The sequence below is a fragment of the Mesoplodon densirostris genome, chromosome X, assembly GCF_025265405.1.
Source record: "Mesoplodon densirostris isolate mMesDen1 chromosome X, mMesDen1 primary haplotype, whole genome shotgun sequence".
Taxonomy (NCBI): Eukaryota; Metazoa; Chordata; class Mammalia; order Artiodactyla; family Ziphiidae; genus Mesoplodon; species Mesoplodon densirostris.
This window is the reverse complement of record NC_082681.1, coordinates 2030858-2051356: the sequence shown is the minus strand read 5'-3', so window position 1 is coordinate 2051356 and position 20499 is coordinate 2030858. Positions and strand designations below refer to the sequence as shown.

At 35.4% G+C, this 20499-nt stretch overlaps 1 protein-coding gene across 1 annotated transcript in view; it reads left to right on the top strand.

The window, feature by feature from the left end:
- Nucleotides 1-20499, top strand: part of BRCC3 (BRCA1/BRCA2-containing complex subunit 3) — an 81276-nt gene that overhangs the window by 36647 nt on the left and 24130 nt on the right. The window contains exon 8 of the mRNA XM_060087117.1: nucleotides 13950-14024. Coding sequence (XP_059943100.1) covers nucleotides 13950-14024 — 75 coding nt within the window. The remainder of the gene's footprint in view (nucleotides 1-13949; nucleotides 14025-20499) is intronic.

Sequence of the window (20499 nt, the reverse complement as noted above, 5' to 3'; positions counted from 1 at the left end):
TACACTGGAGAACTACTCAGCAATAAAAAGGAATGAACTTTTGATTTCAGAGTCTGAGTAAAGATGTCAGTCTCAAAAGGCTATATGCTGTATGACTGCATTTATATGATAGTCTCAGAAAGACAAAATTATAGGAATAGAGATCAGGTCAGTGGTTGCTAGGGCTTATGGATTAGGGGAAGGGTGTGAGTATAAAGGGACAGCACGAGGGAGTTTTTTAGGGTGGGTGATGGAAAATTACATATCCTCATTAAAGTAGTTACAGGAATCTGTACATGTAAAATTCATTGAACTGTACTCCATAAGTCAGTTTGTATGACAAAAGTAAAAAAAAAAGTTATAAGTCATTAGTACATGACCTCTGTAACAAATAATTTGAGAATTTAAAGGAAATGGTTGATTTCTTAGGAAGATATGTCAAAACTAAGAAATAGAAAACTTATTCAGTACAGTTATCAAAGCAGAGACTGAAAATGGTGATTAAGGATCTATGATTTTAAAAGATAGTGAGTTTACATGGCTTTACAGCTGAATTCTAACCTTTGAAGGATGGGTGGTTCTAATTCAATTTATACATTTTTCCAGACTATACAGAAAGGTTAAAAGCTCCTCAATTTTTTAAATAGCTAAAATAATTTTAACACCAAAACCTGGATAGAGATAGCAAAGAATAAGAAAACTATTGACCAATCTCAGCTATAGATACAAAAATTTGAAATATCAACAAATCAAATATAACTGTATTAGGGGATAATATACAATGAACAAGTTCAGTTTAATCCACAAATATAAAGTTCATTCAGCTTCAGGAAGTTTAAATGTAATTCAGAATGTAATGTAATTCTTTACATCAACCAATTGAAGGAGAAAAACCTGGGAAGATATCTGATAAAAGTCATGCTAGTGGAAACTGTCAGGTACTTGATGTGCATCCTCTCATTTAATTTTCCTAACAACCCTTTTACTAATGTGGAAACTGGAGCTCAGAGGTTAAGAGGCTTGCTCAAAGTCACAGAGTTGGTGTACAGGGCCATTTTCAATGTCAAACCTTAATTTTTATCAATCTGACAGATGAACAACAGTATGTCAGCCAGTAAAGTGGTTTTAGTGAGGGTGCCCATCTCCTCATGTTTGTCAGTCTTGAATTGCCCATTCATATTCTTTGCTTTATTTTCTATAGAGTTATTTGTCTTTTTTTCCTGCTGATTTGCATAATTTCTTTGTATGTTCTGGAAATTTCATCTTTTGTCTGGTATGTTGCAAATATTTAGTCCCAGGCTGACTTAGTTTTATTGTGTCATATGTCAGACAAAAGCTTTAAAACAATGAATCAATGTTATCTTTCATTTTATGCCTTTGCCTTTCTTTCAAAGACCTTTCATTTCCTCAAGACCATAAATAATAGTTTTATGTACTTTCTTTTATAATTTTGGTTTTTGCATTTAGAAACTTAGGTCAGCTGGAAGTTATGGTGTTAACTCCTTGCAGTTGTAGTTTAACTTCATTTTATCCCAACTGGATCACTAGTTGTCCCTGCACCACTTTTTGAGCAGTTGCCTGCACACCCATTGGTTTGAAAGGCCACTTTGGTCATATATTAAGTTTCTTTATATATACATGAGCCCATTTCTGGTTTCTCCTTCGTTCCCTTGATCTGTCTGTTCCTTTGCCAATACTATACTTTAGTTACTAGGGCTTTTTAGCATAGAAACAGAAAGGCAGTGTATACAGAGCCTGAGAGCATGGGGCTTTGAGTCAGGTAGCCTGGTTTGAGTCCTGAGACTACCTTTAACTAGGTATGTGACTTTGGGCAAATAACTCAAGCTCTCTCTACGTCAGTTTCCTTATATGTAAGATGGAGATATTAATTCACTGCTCATCTCTTAGAGTTATTGTGAGGATAAGATGAATTAATGGAAATAAAGCACTTAGGATAATGTATGGCAAAGGGGAAGACTCAGTAAATGCAACCTATTCCAGGATTTGGACTTGGTAGGGCACTTATTCCCCACACAGGCCATTCTACTTCCTGAAAAGTATCTCGTAGTCAGCAATTATATATTAGGATTGCTTTGAATTTATAGACTAACTTAGGGAGGAACTTACACCTGTACAGCATTGGGTCTTTCCATCCATGAACTTGGTGTATGTCCCTCCCTACATTCATGTCATTTTATCTTTTTCAGGTATATACTGACATTTTCTTCACAATAAAAACTGGCATATTGTCACATCCACTCTGCTCAATCAGCAGGTTCAGCTAGATGGTTCACACTCACAAAACCCAAATGGGCCATCCTGGCACCCATATATATTCAACTTTGCAGACTGCAGAACAAGAAACCCAGCCTGCCAGCAGGCCAGCATCAGCAAGCATTCTCAGCTGTCTAGGGCTTGTCTCTGCCCCCATTAACAGCTCAGGTGTGAAGAAATGAGAGCATATGGGGGGGGGTGGGGGAGAACAGGAGCCACTATGGCTTAGAAGCCCCATGTCCCAAATTAGGGACCACTCTGTCTTCTTTCCCTGTGTGTAGCTTCGGTCCCAGCCAGGGTCAGGGCCCAGGAGCGATAGGCCCACTGCACTCAGGGACGCTGAGCTGTGACTCCCAGCAGGTGTTGATGTGCAGTCGCAGCCCTCCCAGACCAGGCGCAGGGTATCTCCTGGGACATTGTGCCGGAAGCAGGCCCGCCCATCCCACAGCTGACCATCCACCTTCATCAGGTTTTCAGGGCAACCAAACTAGAAAGTGAATCCGAGGTCAGTGCCTCACCTCGAGGGAGAAAGGGTTTTGGTAATCCTACTTTCAGAGGTACTATTTCCAGAAGGAGGACAATACATGGCAGCAAAACCAACAGATATTTACTATAGTATTTCTCATTAGATTCATAGTTTTTGTTCTTCTGTTCATAGTGCTGAACACTCTTAATAGTAATAGTAGAGTCAGTGGATTATGTTGGTTTTTTCTAGGTAGACGATCATATCATCTGCAAATAATGACAGGTTTGACTCTTTCCAATATTTGTGTGTGTGTGTGTGTGTGTGTATCCTTTTTTTCAGGAGCATTCTTATTTCATTGGTATGGACCTATAAAAGTTGAATAGCAGAGTTGGGTGGCAAATATCATTCTTTCTGACTCTAATGGGAATACTTCTGTCCATCATTAAGTATGAGTTTGTTAGATTTTGTGGTAGACACCCTCTATTCCTTTATTAAGTTAAGGAAGTTTCTTTCTAATTTTAGTTTACTGAGAGTTTTTAATCATGAGTGTCTCAAGTTTTATCAAATGCCTGTTTGTCATTTCCTGAGATGATAATGTGGTTGTTTGTTTTAAAAGTTTCCAACATTGAAAGCTTTTAAAACAGTGAACTGATGTTTCATTCCTTAGATAAACCCTACTTTGCCATGATGTATTATTGTTCTTTTAATACAAAGTAGATTCTAGTTGCTAAAATTTGGCTTAAGATTGTTACATCTATGTTCATAAGTGAGATTAGTCTAAAGTGTTCTTCTTGTCTTGGGCTCCTCTAGTCTAGTTTTAGTATCAGGATTATTTTATTAAGTTATAAAATGAGTTGGATTTTTTTCTCTTTTTTGGAAAGACAATATAGCATAATAATTAAGAACATGGCTCTGTAGCCAGATGCTTTGGTTGGAATCCTGACTTGCCATATAGTATGTACTCTTTTGGGTCTAGTTTCTTTCAATCAGTATTATGTTTGTGAGGTTCATCCGTGTGGTTGCATGAAGCAATAGTTTAGAAATTCTCATTGCTGTATAGTATTCCATTGTCTGAATATACCACAGTTTGTTTATTCATTCTACTATTAACAGATAATTTCAGTTTTTAAAAGGCTTTTACAAATTGTGCTGCTATGAATATTCTTGTTGTTGTGAACATATGTACATTTGTTGGATACATACCTGGGAGTGGAATATGTATGTATATATGTTCAGCTTTAATAGATAATGCAAACAATTTTCCTTAAGTGTCTTTACTGCCTCTCACTCCACATCCTTGCCAATACTTAATAATGTCTGCCTTGTTCATTTTTGCCATTCTGGTAAGTGTGTAGTAGTATTGCATTGTGGCTTTAATTTCCATTTTGTTGACCACTAATAAAGTTGAAAACCTTTTCATAGTTTTTTTTTAGTTCTAGTATGTTATTATATGAATAGCATCTGTATTATACATGGATATAGTCCGTGGATTAAACCCTATGTTCATAGCCCCAAAATTAAAGTCAAATAATCAGGATGTTTTTATTTAGGTCCATAACATGTGCATAACAATTTATTAGGTTGTATTAGTTAAAATTACACTTGGTTGAGAACCAAGCAAAAACTGTAAAAATAATGCCTTCAGCAAAGTTAAAGTTTAATGCTCCATCATGGAAAAAAAGTAAATGGGTAGACAGTAAATGGCTGTTATTAGGGAAATAGGTATCTTATATCTTATTGCTCCATTTACAGGGTCTCCAAATAGTCCAAGATGGATATTAAAATTTCAGACATACAATGATATTTTAAACAGCAAATGGAAGGAAGTTAAAAAAACCCAAAACCTTCCTTTTAAGGAATCTCCCTGGTTGTACATATAACCTTTTCATAAATGTCTTATTGGCTAGCAATTATATGGTAACAACTAGCTGCGGGAGATACTAAGAAATATTTTAGCTTAAAGGCAACCTACCAGCTAAAAATTAGCTTCTGTTTACTAAGAAAGATACTTAAAGGATATTGAGAGCAGCATCTTTCATACAGGAAGTGGCGAGAGAACTCAAAGAAGTAAAAGCTGCAGTCCCTATTCATAAGAGAATCTCAAATGTATTGAGTAGTAAAGACTGTAATGCAAGATTCAACCAGAAAGTACAAAGAATAAACATTGTGATAGGAAATTTAAGGGACCTAGGAATTCATGAAAGGGGCAACCTGGACAGAAACAGAAAATATAACATAGGCACAGAATAAACATTAATTGAATGAATGAATAGATAATTGAAAGAGTAAATGGGCATTTGGCTAATTTTTTTTTTCAGTTGAGAACAGCTGAAAGTCACACAATACTGTGAGGGAGTTACTTTAACATTTAATTATTTATAATGATGGGTTATACTTTGGGGAATTAGTGCAATAACATATATATAATCAATTATACACCTTGTATTAATAAACATTCTTTTTGAAGTTTGTACTCCTGTGTTTTTCAAAAGGGATACAAGTGGAATGTTTCCAGTATCTTACGGATGTTGCGAGGCATTAGATAATTTAAAAATATTCCAATTGCACAAAATCCTCTCTTCCCTAAATGCAACATTTCCAAAGCTTATAGGTATTGCGTACTTACAGATAAGGCCAACCTCCCACCATGCAGAAAGATAATAATGAAAAATAACTTTAAAAACAACACCCATTCATCTTTGTGATATATCTAGGAGGGAAGTAACTACTGGCATAAACTATAAATTATACGAAGGGTGACGTATGCAAGATGGACTAGGAGGAAAAGTCCAGGACCAGATGGCTGCATGGATGAATTCTACCACTCAGAGAAAAATTAATACCAATCCTTCTTAGACGCTTCCGAAACACAGAAGAGGGAACACTTCCAAACTCATTTTATGAGGCCAGCATCACTCTGATATGAAAGCCTGACAAAGATACCACAAGAAAAGAGTACTACAGGCCAATATCCCTAATGAACAGAAATGCAAAAAATCTTTACTAATATACTAGCAAACTGAATTCAACAGCACATGGAAAGGATTATACACCATGAACAACTGGGATTTATCCCTGGGATATAAGGATGTTTCAACATATGCAAATCAATCGATATGATACACCACATTAATAGAATGAAAGATAAAAACCACATGATCATCTCAATTGATACAGAAAAAGCACTGTAAAAACTCTCAACAAATCAGGTATAGGAGGAACTTACCTCAATGCAATAATGGCCATATATGAAAAGTCCACAGCTAACACCATAATCAGTGGGGGGAAAAATGAAAGCTTTCCCTCCAAGATCCAGTACAAGGCAAAGATACCCACTCTTTCCTCTTCTATTCAACATAATACTGGAAGTCTTAGCCAGAGCAGTTAGTCAAGGAAAAGAAATAAAAGGCATCCAAATCAGAAGTAAAATTTATCTCTGCTTGCAGATGACATGATAATATGTGCAGATAACCCTAAAGACTCAACAAAAAAGCTGTCAGAACTAATAAATTCGGTAAAGTTGAAGAATACAAAATCAACGTACAAAAATTAGTCTTGTTCTATACACAAACAAGGAACTATCCAAAAAGGAAATTAAGAAAGCAATCCTGTTCATAATAACAACAAAAATAAATAAAATACTTATGAATAAACTAAAGTCAAAGACATATATACCCACTGAAAATTATAAAAACATTCATGAATGAAATTAAAGAGGACACGGATACGTGGAAAGACATCTTGTGTTCATGGATTAAAATAATTAATATTGTTAAAATGTCCATTCTACCTAAAGTGATCTAAAGAGTCAATGCATTCCCTATCAAAATGTCAATGGCATTATTTTTTTACAGAAATAAGAAAAATTCCTAAAATTCATATGGGATCACAAAAGACCCCGAATAGCCAAAGCAATCCTGAGGAAGAAGAATGAAGATGGAGGCATCACATTTCCTGATTTCAAATGATATTACAAAACTACAGTATTCAAAACATCATAGTATTGGCACAGAAAACAGACACATAGATCAATGGAACAGAATAGAGAACCCAGAAATGAACCCATACACCCATGGTCAACTGATCTTTGACAAGAGTGCCAAGAATACACAATAAAACCAAGAAATGATTTTGGGGGGACTTTGTATCCACTTCAAGAAAAATGAAATTGGACCCTTTACTCACACCATATACAAAAAGTCAACTCAAAATGGATTAAAGACTTAAATGTAAGATCTAAACCCATAAAACTCCTAGAAGACAACATAGGGAAAACGCTTTTTGGCACTGGTTTTGGCAATGAATTTTTATTTGATACGGCAAGAAAAGCAAAAATAGACAAGTGGGATTGCATCAAACTAAAAAGCTCTGGGGGCTTCCCTGGTGGCGCAGTGGTTGAGAGTCCGCCTGCCAATGCAGAGGACACGGGTTCATGCCCCGGTCCGGGAGGATCCCACATGCCGTGGAGCGGCTGGGCCCGTCAGTCATGGCCGCTGAGCCTGCACGTCTGGAGCCTGTGCTCCGCAATGGGAGAGGTCACAACAGTGAGAGGCCCGCGTACCGCTAAAGAAAAGAAAAAAAAAACGGAAAAAAATAAAAAATAAAAAGCTCTGGGACTTCCCTCGTGGCACAGTGGTTAAGAATCCGCCTGCCAATGCAGGGGACACAGGTTCGAGCCCTGGTCTGGGAAGATCCCACATGACACGGAGCAACTAGGCCCGTGCACCACAACTACTGAGCCTGTGCTCTGGAGCCCGCGTGCCACAACTACTGAAGCCTGCGCACCTAGAGCCTGTGCTCTGCAACAAGAGAAGCCACCGCAATGAGAAGCCCATGCACCACAACGAAGAGTAGCCCCTGCTCACTGCAACTAGAGAAAGCCCGTGCGCAGCAAGGAAGACCCAACGCAGCCAAAAATAAATAAAAAATAAAAAGCTTCTGTACAGCGAAGGAAACATCAACAGAGTAAAAAGGCAGCCTATGGAATGGGAGAAAATATTTGCAAACCGTGTATCTGATAAGGAGTGAATATCTAAAATATACAAGGAACTCAGTAACAAAAAACCCAAATAACTCTATTAAGAAGTGGGCAAAGGACCTGAACAGACATTTCTCAAAAAAAAAAAAACCCATACAAATGGCCAACAGGTATATGAAAAGGTACTCAACATCATTAGTCATCAGGGGTGTGTGCAAACACACACAAACACACACACACAATGGAATATTCAGCCCCCAAAAGAAGGAAATCCTACCATTTGTGACAACATGGGATCAACCTGGAGTGAAATAAGCCAGTCACAGAAGGATAAATACTGCATGATTCCACTTACATGAGGAATCTAAAATAGTCAAACACAGAACCAGAAAGTAGAATGGTGGTTGCCAGGGGCTGAGGGGAGGGAGAAATGGGGAGATGATGGTTAAAGTTTCAGTTATTCAGGATGAGTAAGTTCTAGACATCTAATATACAACAGTGTGACTGTAGTTAACAATACTGTGTTGTGTACTTGAAATTTGCTAAGAGGGTAAATCTTAAGTGTTCTCACCACCGTGCCCCTCCCCACAAAAAATGGTAACTATGTGAGGGGATGGATATATTAGTTTGATTGTGGTGATTATTTCACAATATGTATCAAAACATTAAGTAGTACACCTTAATTATATACAATTTTCATTTGTCAATTATACCTCAGTAAAGCTGAAAAAAATTACATGCAAGATGAGAGCTCGAACATAAATAAAAGGTAACAGAAGCAGAATTAGGATGTGAAAGCCTCTTTGTTTTTTCAGTCTCCATTCTTTCAGGAAGAGAAAAAGACAGTAGCTGTTTCACTAGATGAAAAGCAAATACAGGGACTGCAAAAGTGGGATACTGCATCTCGTGTTCTCATTTTTGGAAGTGTCTACAACTGCTTATTCCTCTAGGTAACTATCTGTTCTTGTTGATGATATTATTCTTTATGGATGTTTGGTGATTACTGTTAATTGAAGTACAGAGCACTGCTTTTCTCTGAACTCCAGAATGCTGTAAGGGAAACATTTTAAGTATGAAAAACAAATTTATTTCTGTAACATGGTAAAGATTAGAGATCTGAAAAAATCTATTTTAGCTGGAAACTTATTCTCCGTGTTCTACAAGTTTTAGACTGTGTTTCTCATTGCATTCTCAATAAATGGTGCTGATCTTGTAAAGGAAGAATGCTATCAGAATGGAAGAAAAGAGAAGAATAATTGAATTATCAGTCATTACAGCCTAAAGTACTTTAAAAGGTCATTGAGTGTCCTTCAGAAACTTGAGTCTGTAGAAATAAAGGGGCTCATCCAAGACCACGTGGCTGGGCAAGAGCAAGGCCAGTGCTTATTCTGTGTCCCCTTTTAAGAATGTCAAATCCCGAATCTATTTAACTTAAGAAGTCATGGACAAGATTACCAAAGTCTTCACTAGAAGCACTGTTTGAATTCCTGAGCCTTATCCTTGTTTTATCTGCACTCTGCTTTTAAATTTTTGCTTCTGCCTTTATTGGGTCACATAGGATCTAGAACCTACATATAAATCAGGCATAGGGCTGACATCACCACAATCAAGGTAATAGACATATCCAACACCTCCAAAGTTTCCTTGTGTTGTTTTTGTTTTGTTTCATATAATTTTGTTTTTGTGGTAAGAAGACAATGTGAGATCTACCCTCAGCAAATTTTGAAATGCAAAATACTGTATGCCCATTGAATAACTACTCCTCTTTCCCCTACCCACATCCACTGGCAACCACTATTGTATGGTCTGCTTCTTTGAGTTTGACTATTTTAGATTCGTCATATAAGTGGCATCATGTGTATATGTCAATCCCAATCTCCCAATTTATCCCTCCCCCCTTTCCCCCCTGGTAACCATAAGTTTGTTTCCTACATCTGTGACTCTATTTCTGTTTAGGAGTTCCTTATGTATTTTGGATATTAACTCTATTAGATATATGGTTTGCAAATATTTGATACCAGTTCTTAATTTTAATATGTATCATTTTTTTCCCATTTTGGAGCTCTTTGTGTTCTGTTTAAGACAATTTTTCCTACCCGAAGCTCATTCAGATGTTCTACTTTTTACCTAAAAGTTTCATTGTTTTACCTTTCACATTTATATCTATAATACACCTGGATTTGATTTTTGTGTATGGTCTGAAGCAGGGGGTCAAGATTCATTTTCTTTTTCACATGGATGTCCATTGAGTCAGAATCGTTTATTGAAAAGACCATTTTTTTGTCATCAATCAGGCATTTGTGTTGATGTTTCTGGATTCTTTACTTTGTTCTATCCTTGGTTTGTTGTCTATCCTTGTACCAGTACTACACTGTCTTGATATTGTAGCTTTACAACAGGTCTTGACGTGGTAATATTGGGTTGGCCAAAATGTTCATTCGGTTTTTTCCATAAGATGGCTCTAGTAGCGTTTAGTTGTCTTTAACTTCATTCAAAACAATTTTGTTAGATTACATTGTGACAGCTGTCATATCAGCATGCATTAAAAAATTATCAAAATTGGTGAATTTTTGTGTAGCCATTTTAATATTGAAGATGGAAGAAAGAAGCAATATTTTCAGCATATTATGCTTTACTATTCAAGAAAGGTAAAAACACAATTGAAATGCAAAAAAAGATTTGTGCAGTGTATGGAGAAGGTGCTGTGACTGATCAAACGTGTCAAAAGTGGTTTGCAAAGTTTCGTGCTGGAAATTTCTCACTGGATGATGCTCCACGGTCAGGTAGACCAGTTGAAGTTGATAGCCATCAAATTAAGACATTAATTGAGAACAATCAACATTACACCAATGCGGTAGATAGCCGACATACTCAAAATATCCAAATCAAGTGTTGAAAATCATTTGCACCAGTTTTGTTATGTGAATCACTTTGATGTTTGGGTTCCACATAAGTTAAGCAGAAAAAACCTTGACCATAGTTCCACATGCAATTCTCTACTGAAACGTAACGAAAATGTTCCATTTTTAAAACAAATTGTGATGGGTGATGAAAAGTGGATACTGTACAATAATGTGGAATGGAAAAGATCATGGGGCAATCGAAATGAACCACCATCAACCACACCAAAGGCCGGTCTTCATCCAAAGAAGGTGATGTTGTGTATATGGTGGGATTGGAAGGGAGTCCTCTATTATGAGCTCCTTCTGGAAAACCAAATGATTAATTCCAACAAGTACTGCTCCCAATCAGACTACTGAAAGCAGCACTCGAGGAAAAGTGTCCAGAATTATTAAACAGAAAATGCATAATCTTCCATCAGGGTAATGCAAGACCACCTGTTTCTTTGGTGACCAGGCAAAAACTATTACAGCTTGGCTGGGAAGTTCTGGTTCATCTGCCGTATTCACCAGACATTGCACCTTTGGATTTCCATTTGTTTCAGTCTTTACAAAAATTCTCTTAATGGAAAAAAATTTCAGTTCCCTGGAAGACTGTAAAAGGCTCCTGGAACAGTTCTTCGCTCAAAAAGATAAAAAGTTTTGGGAAGATGGAGTTATGAAGTTGCCTGAAAAATGGCAGAAGGTAGTGGAACAAAATGGTGAATACGTTGTTCAATAAAGTTCTTGGTGGAAATGAAAAATGTGTCTTTTATTTTTAACTTTAAAAATGGAAGGAACTTTTTGGCCAATCCAACACATGAGTCCTCCAGCTGTGTAGTTCTCAAATGTTGCCTTAGCTATTCTTAGCCCTTTGCATTTCTACATAAATTGCAGAATTTGGCTTCTCAATATCCACATGAAAAAGACCTGCTGGGGTTTTGATTTGGATTGCTTTAAGTCTATAGCTCAATTCAGGGGAAAATGACATTTTTTAAGTGAGGTCTTCCACTCCATGAGCATGTTATATCCCTCCTTTCATGTGGATCTTTAATTTCTCTCAGTAATATGTTATAATTTTCAGTATAGAGGCCTTGTACCTCTTGTTGGATTTTTTCCTAGCTATTTGATCTTTATTTTAAAAATACTGTAAAGCTATTATAAATGGCCTAATTTTTTTAAGTTCATTTCCTATTTTTTTGCTAGTATATATGAATTAAATGGATTTGTTTATGTTGGTCTTGTGCCCAGTAACCTTGCTAATTTACTTATTAATTCTAATAGTGTGTGGGTTTTTACAATCTTCTATAAACACAGGTCATTTGTGAATAATCACAATTTTAGTTCTTCCTTTTTAATCTGCATGCCTTTTATTTTCTTTTATTGCCTTACTAAATTTTCTAGGACTTTCAGGGATGATATTAGGCATCCTTTTTTATTCCCAAGTTCAGGGAGACAGTTTTTAATAATTTACCAATAAGTGATGTTTATTGTAGATTTTTGACAGATATTCTTTATCTGTTTAAGAAAATTCCTCTTGTAGCTATATTTTAGCTATGTTTTATTTTATTATTGTAGTAGTTGTATGCTCTGGGACAGGCTATATCAGACTGGAATTTCTCTTCCTTAACCATCTTGGCCTCATGCCTTCTGAGGGTGTAGATCTTTCCTCACTATTTAAATCTCTTCTTTGGTTTCTGTTTTTTTTCAGGTTTTCTACTTCTCCTTGAGTCAATTATGGTAATTTATATTTCCTAGAAAATTGTCCATTTCATCTAAGTTTTCCATTTTTTTTGACTTGAGGAAATATGTAGTTTTATTTTTTAAATGTTTTATTTTCTTTGTAGCATTTATCACTAATGTAATTTAATTTTTCATTCATTATTTATGGTCTCTCCACTAGATTGTTGTCTCTATGACTGTGGGGACTGTGTCATGGCCTGCCACATAGTAGCCATTCAGTAAATATTTCTTGAGTGGATGATTGTGTGATCTCTAATTATGTCCCCTTTTCCATTGCTAATGCTGTTTACTTGTTTTTTCTCTTTTTTCTTGATTCTCTTTCTAGAGGCTTATCTATTTTGTTGGTCTTTTCAAAGGACCAGCTTTAGGTTCTCTTGATCAACTCAATTTCTTTGTTTTCTTTTTAAAAAAATGTCTGCTTTTCTCTTTATTAATTTCTTCATTGTATTTTCTGTGTGTTTTATTATTGCTGCATTGTTCTTATTGTTATCCTTATTCTAAATTCTTGAGATTAAAACTAAGTTTACTTTCTGTCTCCCTTGCTTTCTAACAAATACATTTAAGGCCATATATTTTCCTCCTCACTTTGGCTCCATTACATAGGTTTTGTTGTACAGTAGTTCCAGTGTTTTTTTTTAACTTCTAACTCATTTGTGTTTTCTGTTTTTATTTTCTCTTCAACTCAAGAGTTATTTAGAAATGCATTTTAAAATGTCCAGGTGTGTAGATCTGGGCCAGGTTGGGGGGGATATTTTTTGATATTATGTTCATTTTTAACACTACATTATGGTAATTGTGGCCTGTGTGATATCAGCTTTATGGAAATTTTTTGATACTTCCTCTGTTACCTAGAACGGGGATCCACAAACTACAGCTTTTAGGCCACATGGGCCTGGCGCCTATTTTGGAAATCAAGGTTTATTGGAACACAGCCACACCCATTTGTTTACATACTATGACTGCTTTCCAGCTACAACTGCAAAGCTGAGTGGCTGTAACAGAGACTCTGTGGCCCATACAGCTTAAAACATATACTGTTTGGCCTTTCCATTAAAAAGGTTGCTGACACCTGCCTTCAAACATGGTCAATTTTTGTAACTTTTTCATATGAATTGAAAAATATGTGTATTGTCTCTTGAGTAAAAGTCCCTTATAGCCTTGTTAGAATAAGCTTTTGTGTTATACTGATCCTTATATCCTTCCTCATTGAGAGAGATATGTATAAACCTCCCATCATAACTAAATTTGTCTATTTCCTATATTTTAGTTGGGGTTTGAAGCTGTATTGTTAGTGCATAAAGAATGTATAAAGGTTCATAACTTTTATATTGTCCTGGTATATTTTTCCTTCATAAAATATGAAGTAGCCCTCTTTGTCCCATTTATTTATGCATATATTTATACATGCCTTGAATTCTTTCTTTGTAAAGAATGTTACTATTCCTGTTAGGATTAGGTTCAACTACATATATTAGGAAAAAATAATAAATAAAATTAGTTTAAAGAAAAAAGATTTTTTTCTTGGGTAGAAGAAGTCTGGAGATAGGTATTCAAGGGCTCTGCAATACTATCAGGGACCCAGGCTCCTATCTTCTGCTTCACCATCTCGGTGTATGGTTTCCATCCTAAGGTCCCCTCATGGTCCACGAGACTTCTGGAGCTCCAGCCAGCACATCTCCATTGAGGGCCAGAAGGAAGAGGAAAGGTAGGAGGGCAAAAAGGGGCCGGTCCCAGCTCTGCCAATTTCTAATAAGTGACCTTCCCAGAAAGCCCCAGAAAACAATTCAATTTTCATCTCATTGGCAGAATTTAGTCAAGTGGCCACACCTAAGCTTCCAGGGAGGCCTGTCAGATAGCTGTCGGCTAAAAATTGGCATTGTTACCAAGGACATTTGGATTAGGACAGCTAGCAACTTCTGCCACTCCCTGTTTGTTGCATGTTGTAGTTCTTGTTAGTATCCTTTTCCTATTACAACTTTCTCCATCCCTTTATTCTCAAACTTCCTCAGTTATTTTGTTTCAGGTATGTCTCTTTTAAATAGAATATAGCAAGATCTTGAGTTACTTGGTTTTAAACAGTTAGAACATCTGTCTATTAATAGGTGAGTGTAATGCATTCATTTTATTATCATTGCTGGTATGTGGCAGTATTCCTGCCATTATATTTTTTCTGCTTTCTTTGTGCCATACTTTCTGTTTAATTCTTTTTACCTCTCCTTCCATTTGTTACTCTGATTGAGTTTTCCATTACCTGTTTTTTCAGTTTTAGAAATTGTCCTTACTGTTTTGATTCTTTTAGATAATACTCCTAATGTTTTACAACATTCTGTTTTGAAATAATTTCAGATTTACAGAAAAGTTGCAAGAACAGTACAAAGGATTCCTGTGTACCCTTCACCCAGATCCCCCAAATGTCAGAATTTTATCATATTTCCATTATCTTTTTTTCTTTATACCTATGGATAATTTTTCCTGAACCATTTGAGGATAAGTTACACAAATGATGTCCCTTCAGTGGATATTTCCTAAAGAACAAGGACATTCTCGTACATAACAATAATAAAATAATATCAGGAAATTAAAATTCATATAATACTGTATCTGATCCATAGATGGTATTCTAATTTCATCAGTTTTCCTAATAACATCCCTTACCGTATGAAAAACAAAACAAAAAAACCTTTATCCTGGTCCAGGATGCAGACCAGGTTCACACATTGCACATAATTGTCATGACTTTTTAGCCTCCTTTGATTGGAAACAGTTCCTGTGTCTTTTGTGACTTTAATATTTTTGAAGACTACAGGCCAGTTATTTTGGAAAAATGTCCCTCGTTTTAGATTTATGTTTTATCATAATTATATGGAGATTATATACTTTGGCAATAACACCACAAAAGTGATGTTGTGTTCTTCTCAGTGATTTGTTTTAGGAGGCACGTGATATCAATTTGTCCCATCATATGTGACTCCAACTTTGACCATGCCCTTAAGGAAGTGTCTCTGAGGTTTTCCACTATAAATTTTTCCCTTTGAAATTAGTAAGTATCTTGTGAGGAGTTTTAGCATTCATCAATGATCCTTTCCTAATTATTTATTATTAAGATGGTTGTCAAAGGCAATGGTCTAATTCCATCATTCCGTCTACATTTACTAGTTAGCATTCTACTCCAGGGAAGGGCTTTTCCTTCTTCCCATTTGTTTATTTTTTCATTCATTTATTTATATTAGTGTGGACACCTGATTCTTATTTTACCAATAGGTTCTAACCCATTATTGTCATTAGCTACTTTGAGACACATAGTAGGCACACACAGTGGAAGCCCCTGCCATGTTCTATTGACATGTTCCCATCATTTTTTGAGTACTACCTGATTTTCTGGCACAAGAAGATGTTTCAGCTTCATCTCCTCCTTTCCTGCATTCAGGCCTGGATTCAGCATTTCTCCAAGGAGCCCTGGTTCCCTTACTTTTTTTAACAGTTCTATTGAGGTATAATTGACATACAATAAACTACATGTTTAAAGTATACAATTTGATAAGTTTTGACAAATACACACCATCACTACAATCAAGATAATGAACATATCCATCACCCCATCACCCCTTTGTAATTCCTCCCCCTTGCCACTTCATATCCCTTCCCTAACCCCAGGAAACCCTGACCTGCTGTCAATATAGATTACTCTGCATTTTCTAGAAATACATATGTATATATATACATATATATATAGAATATGTACTCTTTGTTACCTTTCAAACAACAGAATTATTTTGAGATTCATCCAAGTTATAGCATGTATCATTATTTTTATTACAGAGTAGTATTAAATGATATAATTATTACCACAATTTTTTTATCCATTCACCTGTTGATAGACATTTGAGTTACTTGCAGTTTTTGTCTACTACAAATAAAGCTGCTTTGAACATTTGTGTACAAGTCTTTGTATTGGATATATGCTCTCTCTTCCCTTGGAGAAATACGTAGGAGCAGACTGGCTGAATCATATGCTAAGTGTATATTTAACTTTTTAAGAAATTACCAGGGGCTGTTTTCCAAAACAGCCTGCTGGGATTTTTTATTGGGATTATATTGACTCTATTGATCATTTTGGGGAGAACTGACATCTTAAAACTATTGAGTCTTCCAGTCCATGAACATGGTATATCTCTCCATTTACTTAGGTCTTTAATTCTCTCAACAATTTTTTGTAGTTTTCAGTATATGGGTCTTGCATATCTTTTGTCAGACTTATCCCTACACATTTCATATGTTTATCCTACTGTTCTATTGTTTTAATTTCATTTTCCTACTGTTCATTGCTGCTATACAAAAATACATTTGATTTTTATACATTGAGTTTGTATCCTACAACTTTGCTAGATTCACTTGTTAATTTTAGTAGTTTTGAAGAGTCCATTGGATTACCTACATAGGTCATCATCTGTGACTAGAGGCAGTTTTACTTCTTTCATTCCAATCTGGATGCTTATGTTTATTTTTGTCACCTTACCACATTCATTGGAACGTCTCATAAGCTGTTGAATACAGTTTAATGACAGTGAGAGCAGTCACGGTAGCCTTGTTCTTGATCTTTGGAGATATCATTCAATTTTTTACCATTAAGTATGATGTTACCTGAAGGTTTTTCATAGGTTCTCTCATCAGTTTGAGGAAGTTTCCTTCTGTTCCTAGTTTGCTGAGAGTTTTCTATTTCATCAATCATAGATGTTGTATTTTATCAAATGCTTATCCTATAAAAATCTATTTAGATGATCATATAGTCTTATTCTTTTTCAGTCTGTTAATATTGATGAATTACACTTATTTTTTGATTACTAAACCAAACTTGCATTCCTGGAATAAAACCCATGAATAATGATGAATTATCCATTTTATGTATTGCTGGATTTGATTTGCTAAAAATTTATTAAGAATTTTTGCATTTGTATACACGAGTGATATTAGTTTGTGGTTTTCAATTTTGGAAAGTCTTTCTATGGCTTTGGTGTCAGAGAAATGCAGGCTTCAGAAAATGAGTTGGATAGTATAGCCTTCTTTTCAATTTAATGGGAGAGTTTGGGTAGAATTGATATTCTTTCTTCCTTAAGTATTTGGTAGAATTCACCATTCAAGCTTTCTGGGCCTGGAGGCTTCTTTGTGGGAAACTTTTTATTTATTTAATAGATATAGGGCTGTTCATGTTATCTATTTCTTCTTGAGTGAGCTTTGGTAATTTGTGTCTTTTAAGGTACTTATTCATTTTATCTAAGTAGTTGAATATGTTGGCATAAAGTTGTTCATAATATTTTATCCTTTATTATATGTAAAATCTATAGTAATGTCATCTCTGACTCCTATGTTGGTAATTTGCATCTTCTTTCTCATCTCTATATTGGTAATTTGTGTCTCTTCTGATAAGTCTGGCTAGAGGTGTAACAGTTTTACTGCATATCTCAAAGAATCACCTTTGGTTTCACTCGTTTTCTCTCTTTTTCCATTTATGTCAACTCTGATCTGTGTTATTTCCTTCCTTTTGCTTACTTTGAACTTCCTTCATTCTTCTTTTTCTAGTTTTTTAAAAGGTGGATGGAAGCTGAGATCCATTATTTGAGACCTATCTTTTCATATAAATGTTGAGCACTATAAATTTCCTTCTCTAAGTACTGTTTTAGTTGTATCCCACAAATTTTGGTACACTTTCATTTTTATTAAGTTCAAAATACTTTCTAATTTTTCTTTTGACTTCCTCATTGATCCACAAGTATTTAAAAGTATGTTATTTAGTTTCTAAATACTTGGGGTTTTCATGATATCTTTCTGTTATTGATGTTTAATTTAATTCCATTGTGGTCAGAAAAAATACTTTTTGTTACTTGAATCCTATTAAAATTATTTAAAATGTTTTGTTTAATTATATTTTGTTTATTTATTTTTTATATAAATTTATTTACTTATTTTTGGCCACACTGGGTCTTCCTTGCTTCACACAGGCTTTCTATAGTTGCAGTGAGCGGGGGCTACTCTTTGTTGCGGTGCATGGGCTTCTCATTGCGGTGGCCTCTGTTGTTGCAGAGCATGGGCTCTAGGCATGCGGGCTTCAGTAGTTGTGGCACGTGAGCTCAGTAGTTGCAGCTCACGGGCTCTAGAGCAGAGGCTCAGTAGTTGTGGCACCTGGGCTTAATTGCTCTGGAGCATGTGGGATCTTCCCGGACCAGGGCTCGAACCCGTGTCCCCTGCATTGGCAGGCGGATTCTTAACCACTGTGCCACCAGGGAAGTCCTAATTTTTAAAATTGAAGTATAATTGACCTACAATACTATGTTAGTTCCAGGTGCACAACACAGTGATTCAATAATTCTATACCTTACAAAACAATTACCACGATAAGTCAAGTTACCATCTGTCACCATACAAAGTTATTATAATATTATTGATTGTGTTCCCCATGCCATACATTGAGAATGTTTTATGACCCAGAATGTGGTCTATATAGGTAACTTTTCTGCATACACCTGAAAAGGATATGTATTTTGCTGTTGGGTAGAGTATGCCTAGAGATATCAATTAGGTTAAGTTTTTTTAAGTTAATCAAAATCTCTTTATTGTTTCTCACTTAGAGATATAAAGGGCAAAACCAATAAAAATAAAGACATTTACTCAACTTAACAGCTGGTATGCAGTCTGAGATTATATAGCACTAATTACTCAGAAGGCTGCCTAAGATAGTAATTGCCCTTTTCTCTTCAATACTGATTTTTTCCCTTACAATTCATCCCTTAAATATTTCCAGTACAGATTTTTCCCTCCCCAGTTCATTCTTTAAATATAATTTACTCTGTGGTAATAAGAAGACTTAGCAGACTGGAATACACATTTTGTGAAAAATAAAGGAAGAGAAAAGCTTTGCCCTTAAGACATTTTGTTGTTGTTGTTGTTAAAATACAACATATACACAGGTGACAGAATGCCAGCAAATATACAGGTGCAAATGTGAACACTGTGCTCATTTCTTAGGCACAAGGAAAAAGAAAAGAGAGTGGAAATTTTATTTTAAACCAAGCTAGAATGTTTCTTTTTTTAATCTCATGCTTTATATTTTTGTTTTTACTAATAATTTTCTATAAGAATGAGTTTTAAAAACTTCATGTATACAGCAAAGCTAGGTACAACAATGCCTATGTAGTATTCTTGCCAGACCTGGGTGTAATAATAAAATAATCAAATCCAACATGTGGCACATTCTACAAGATGACTGGCCTGAACCTTGAAAAAAATCAATGACTAGGAATAAGGAGGCTCATATAGATCAAGATGTTTTATAATGTAAGTTCAAGTCTTTACTTTTACTGGCATTTGTGTGCACTGTTCTATCAATTTTTGAAGGAAGGGTATTGACAACTCTATAATTGTAGATTTGTCTATTTTCCTCATGATTCTATCAACTTTTTATTTATAGCTTCTGAAGCTCTGTTATTGTGTGCCTACATGTTAAGGACTGTTATGTATTTTTTATGAATTAACCTTTTTATCATTAGGAAATTATCTTCATCTCTTAATATTCTTCTCTCTGAAATTAACTTTGATATTAGTATAACCATACTTACTCTCTTTTGAGTTTTGTTAGCATGTTGTATCATTTAACTTTTAACTTATTTGTGTCTTTAAATTTAAAGTGTGATTTTTGTAGTTAGCATATAGTTGGGTCTAGGAATTAGCCAATCTGACAATCTCTGCCATTTAATTGACATATTTGGATCCTTTATGTTTAATGTGATTATTAATGAGGTTAGGTTTAAAATCTACCATCTTGCTTCTATTGTCTATTCGTTTTCTATATTTGTCTCATCTAATTTCTGTTCACTTTTTCCTCTTTCTTATGCCTTCTTTTGGATTGAGTGATTTTTATGATTTAATTTTACCTCCTTTGTAGGTTTATTAGCAATAATCTTTTGTTATATTACTTTAGTAGGGTTTCTCAACATTGTCACTATTGACATCATAGGCCAGACAACTGTAGTGGCAAGGAGAAGTCCTGTGCATTGTAGGATATTAAGCAGCATCTGTGGCCTCCACCCACTAGATGCCAGTAGCGCTTCCTTAGTTGTGACAGTCAAAAATGTCTCCAGACAGTAACAAATATTCCCTGAAGGGTGTAATCACCCCTGGTTGAAAAG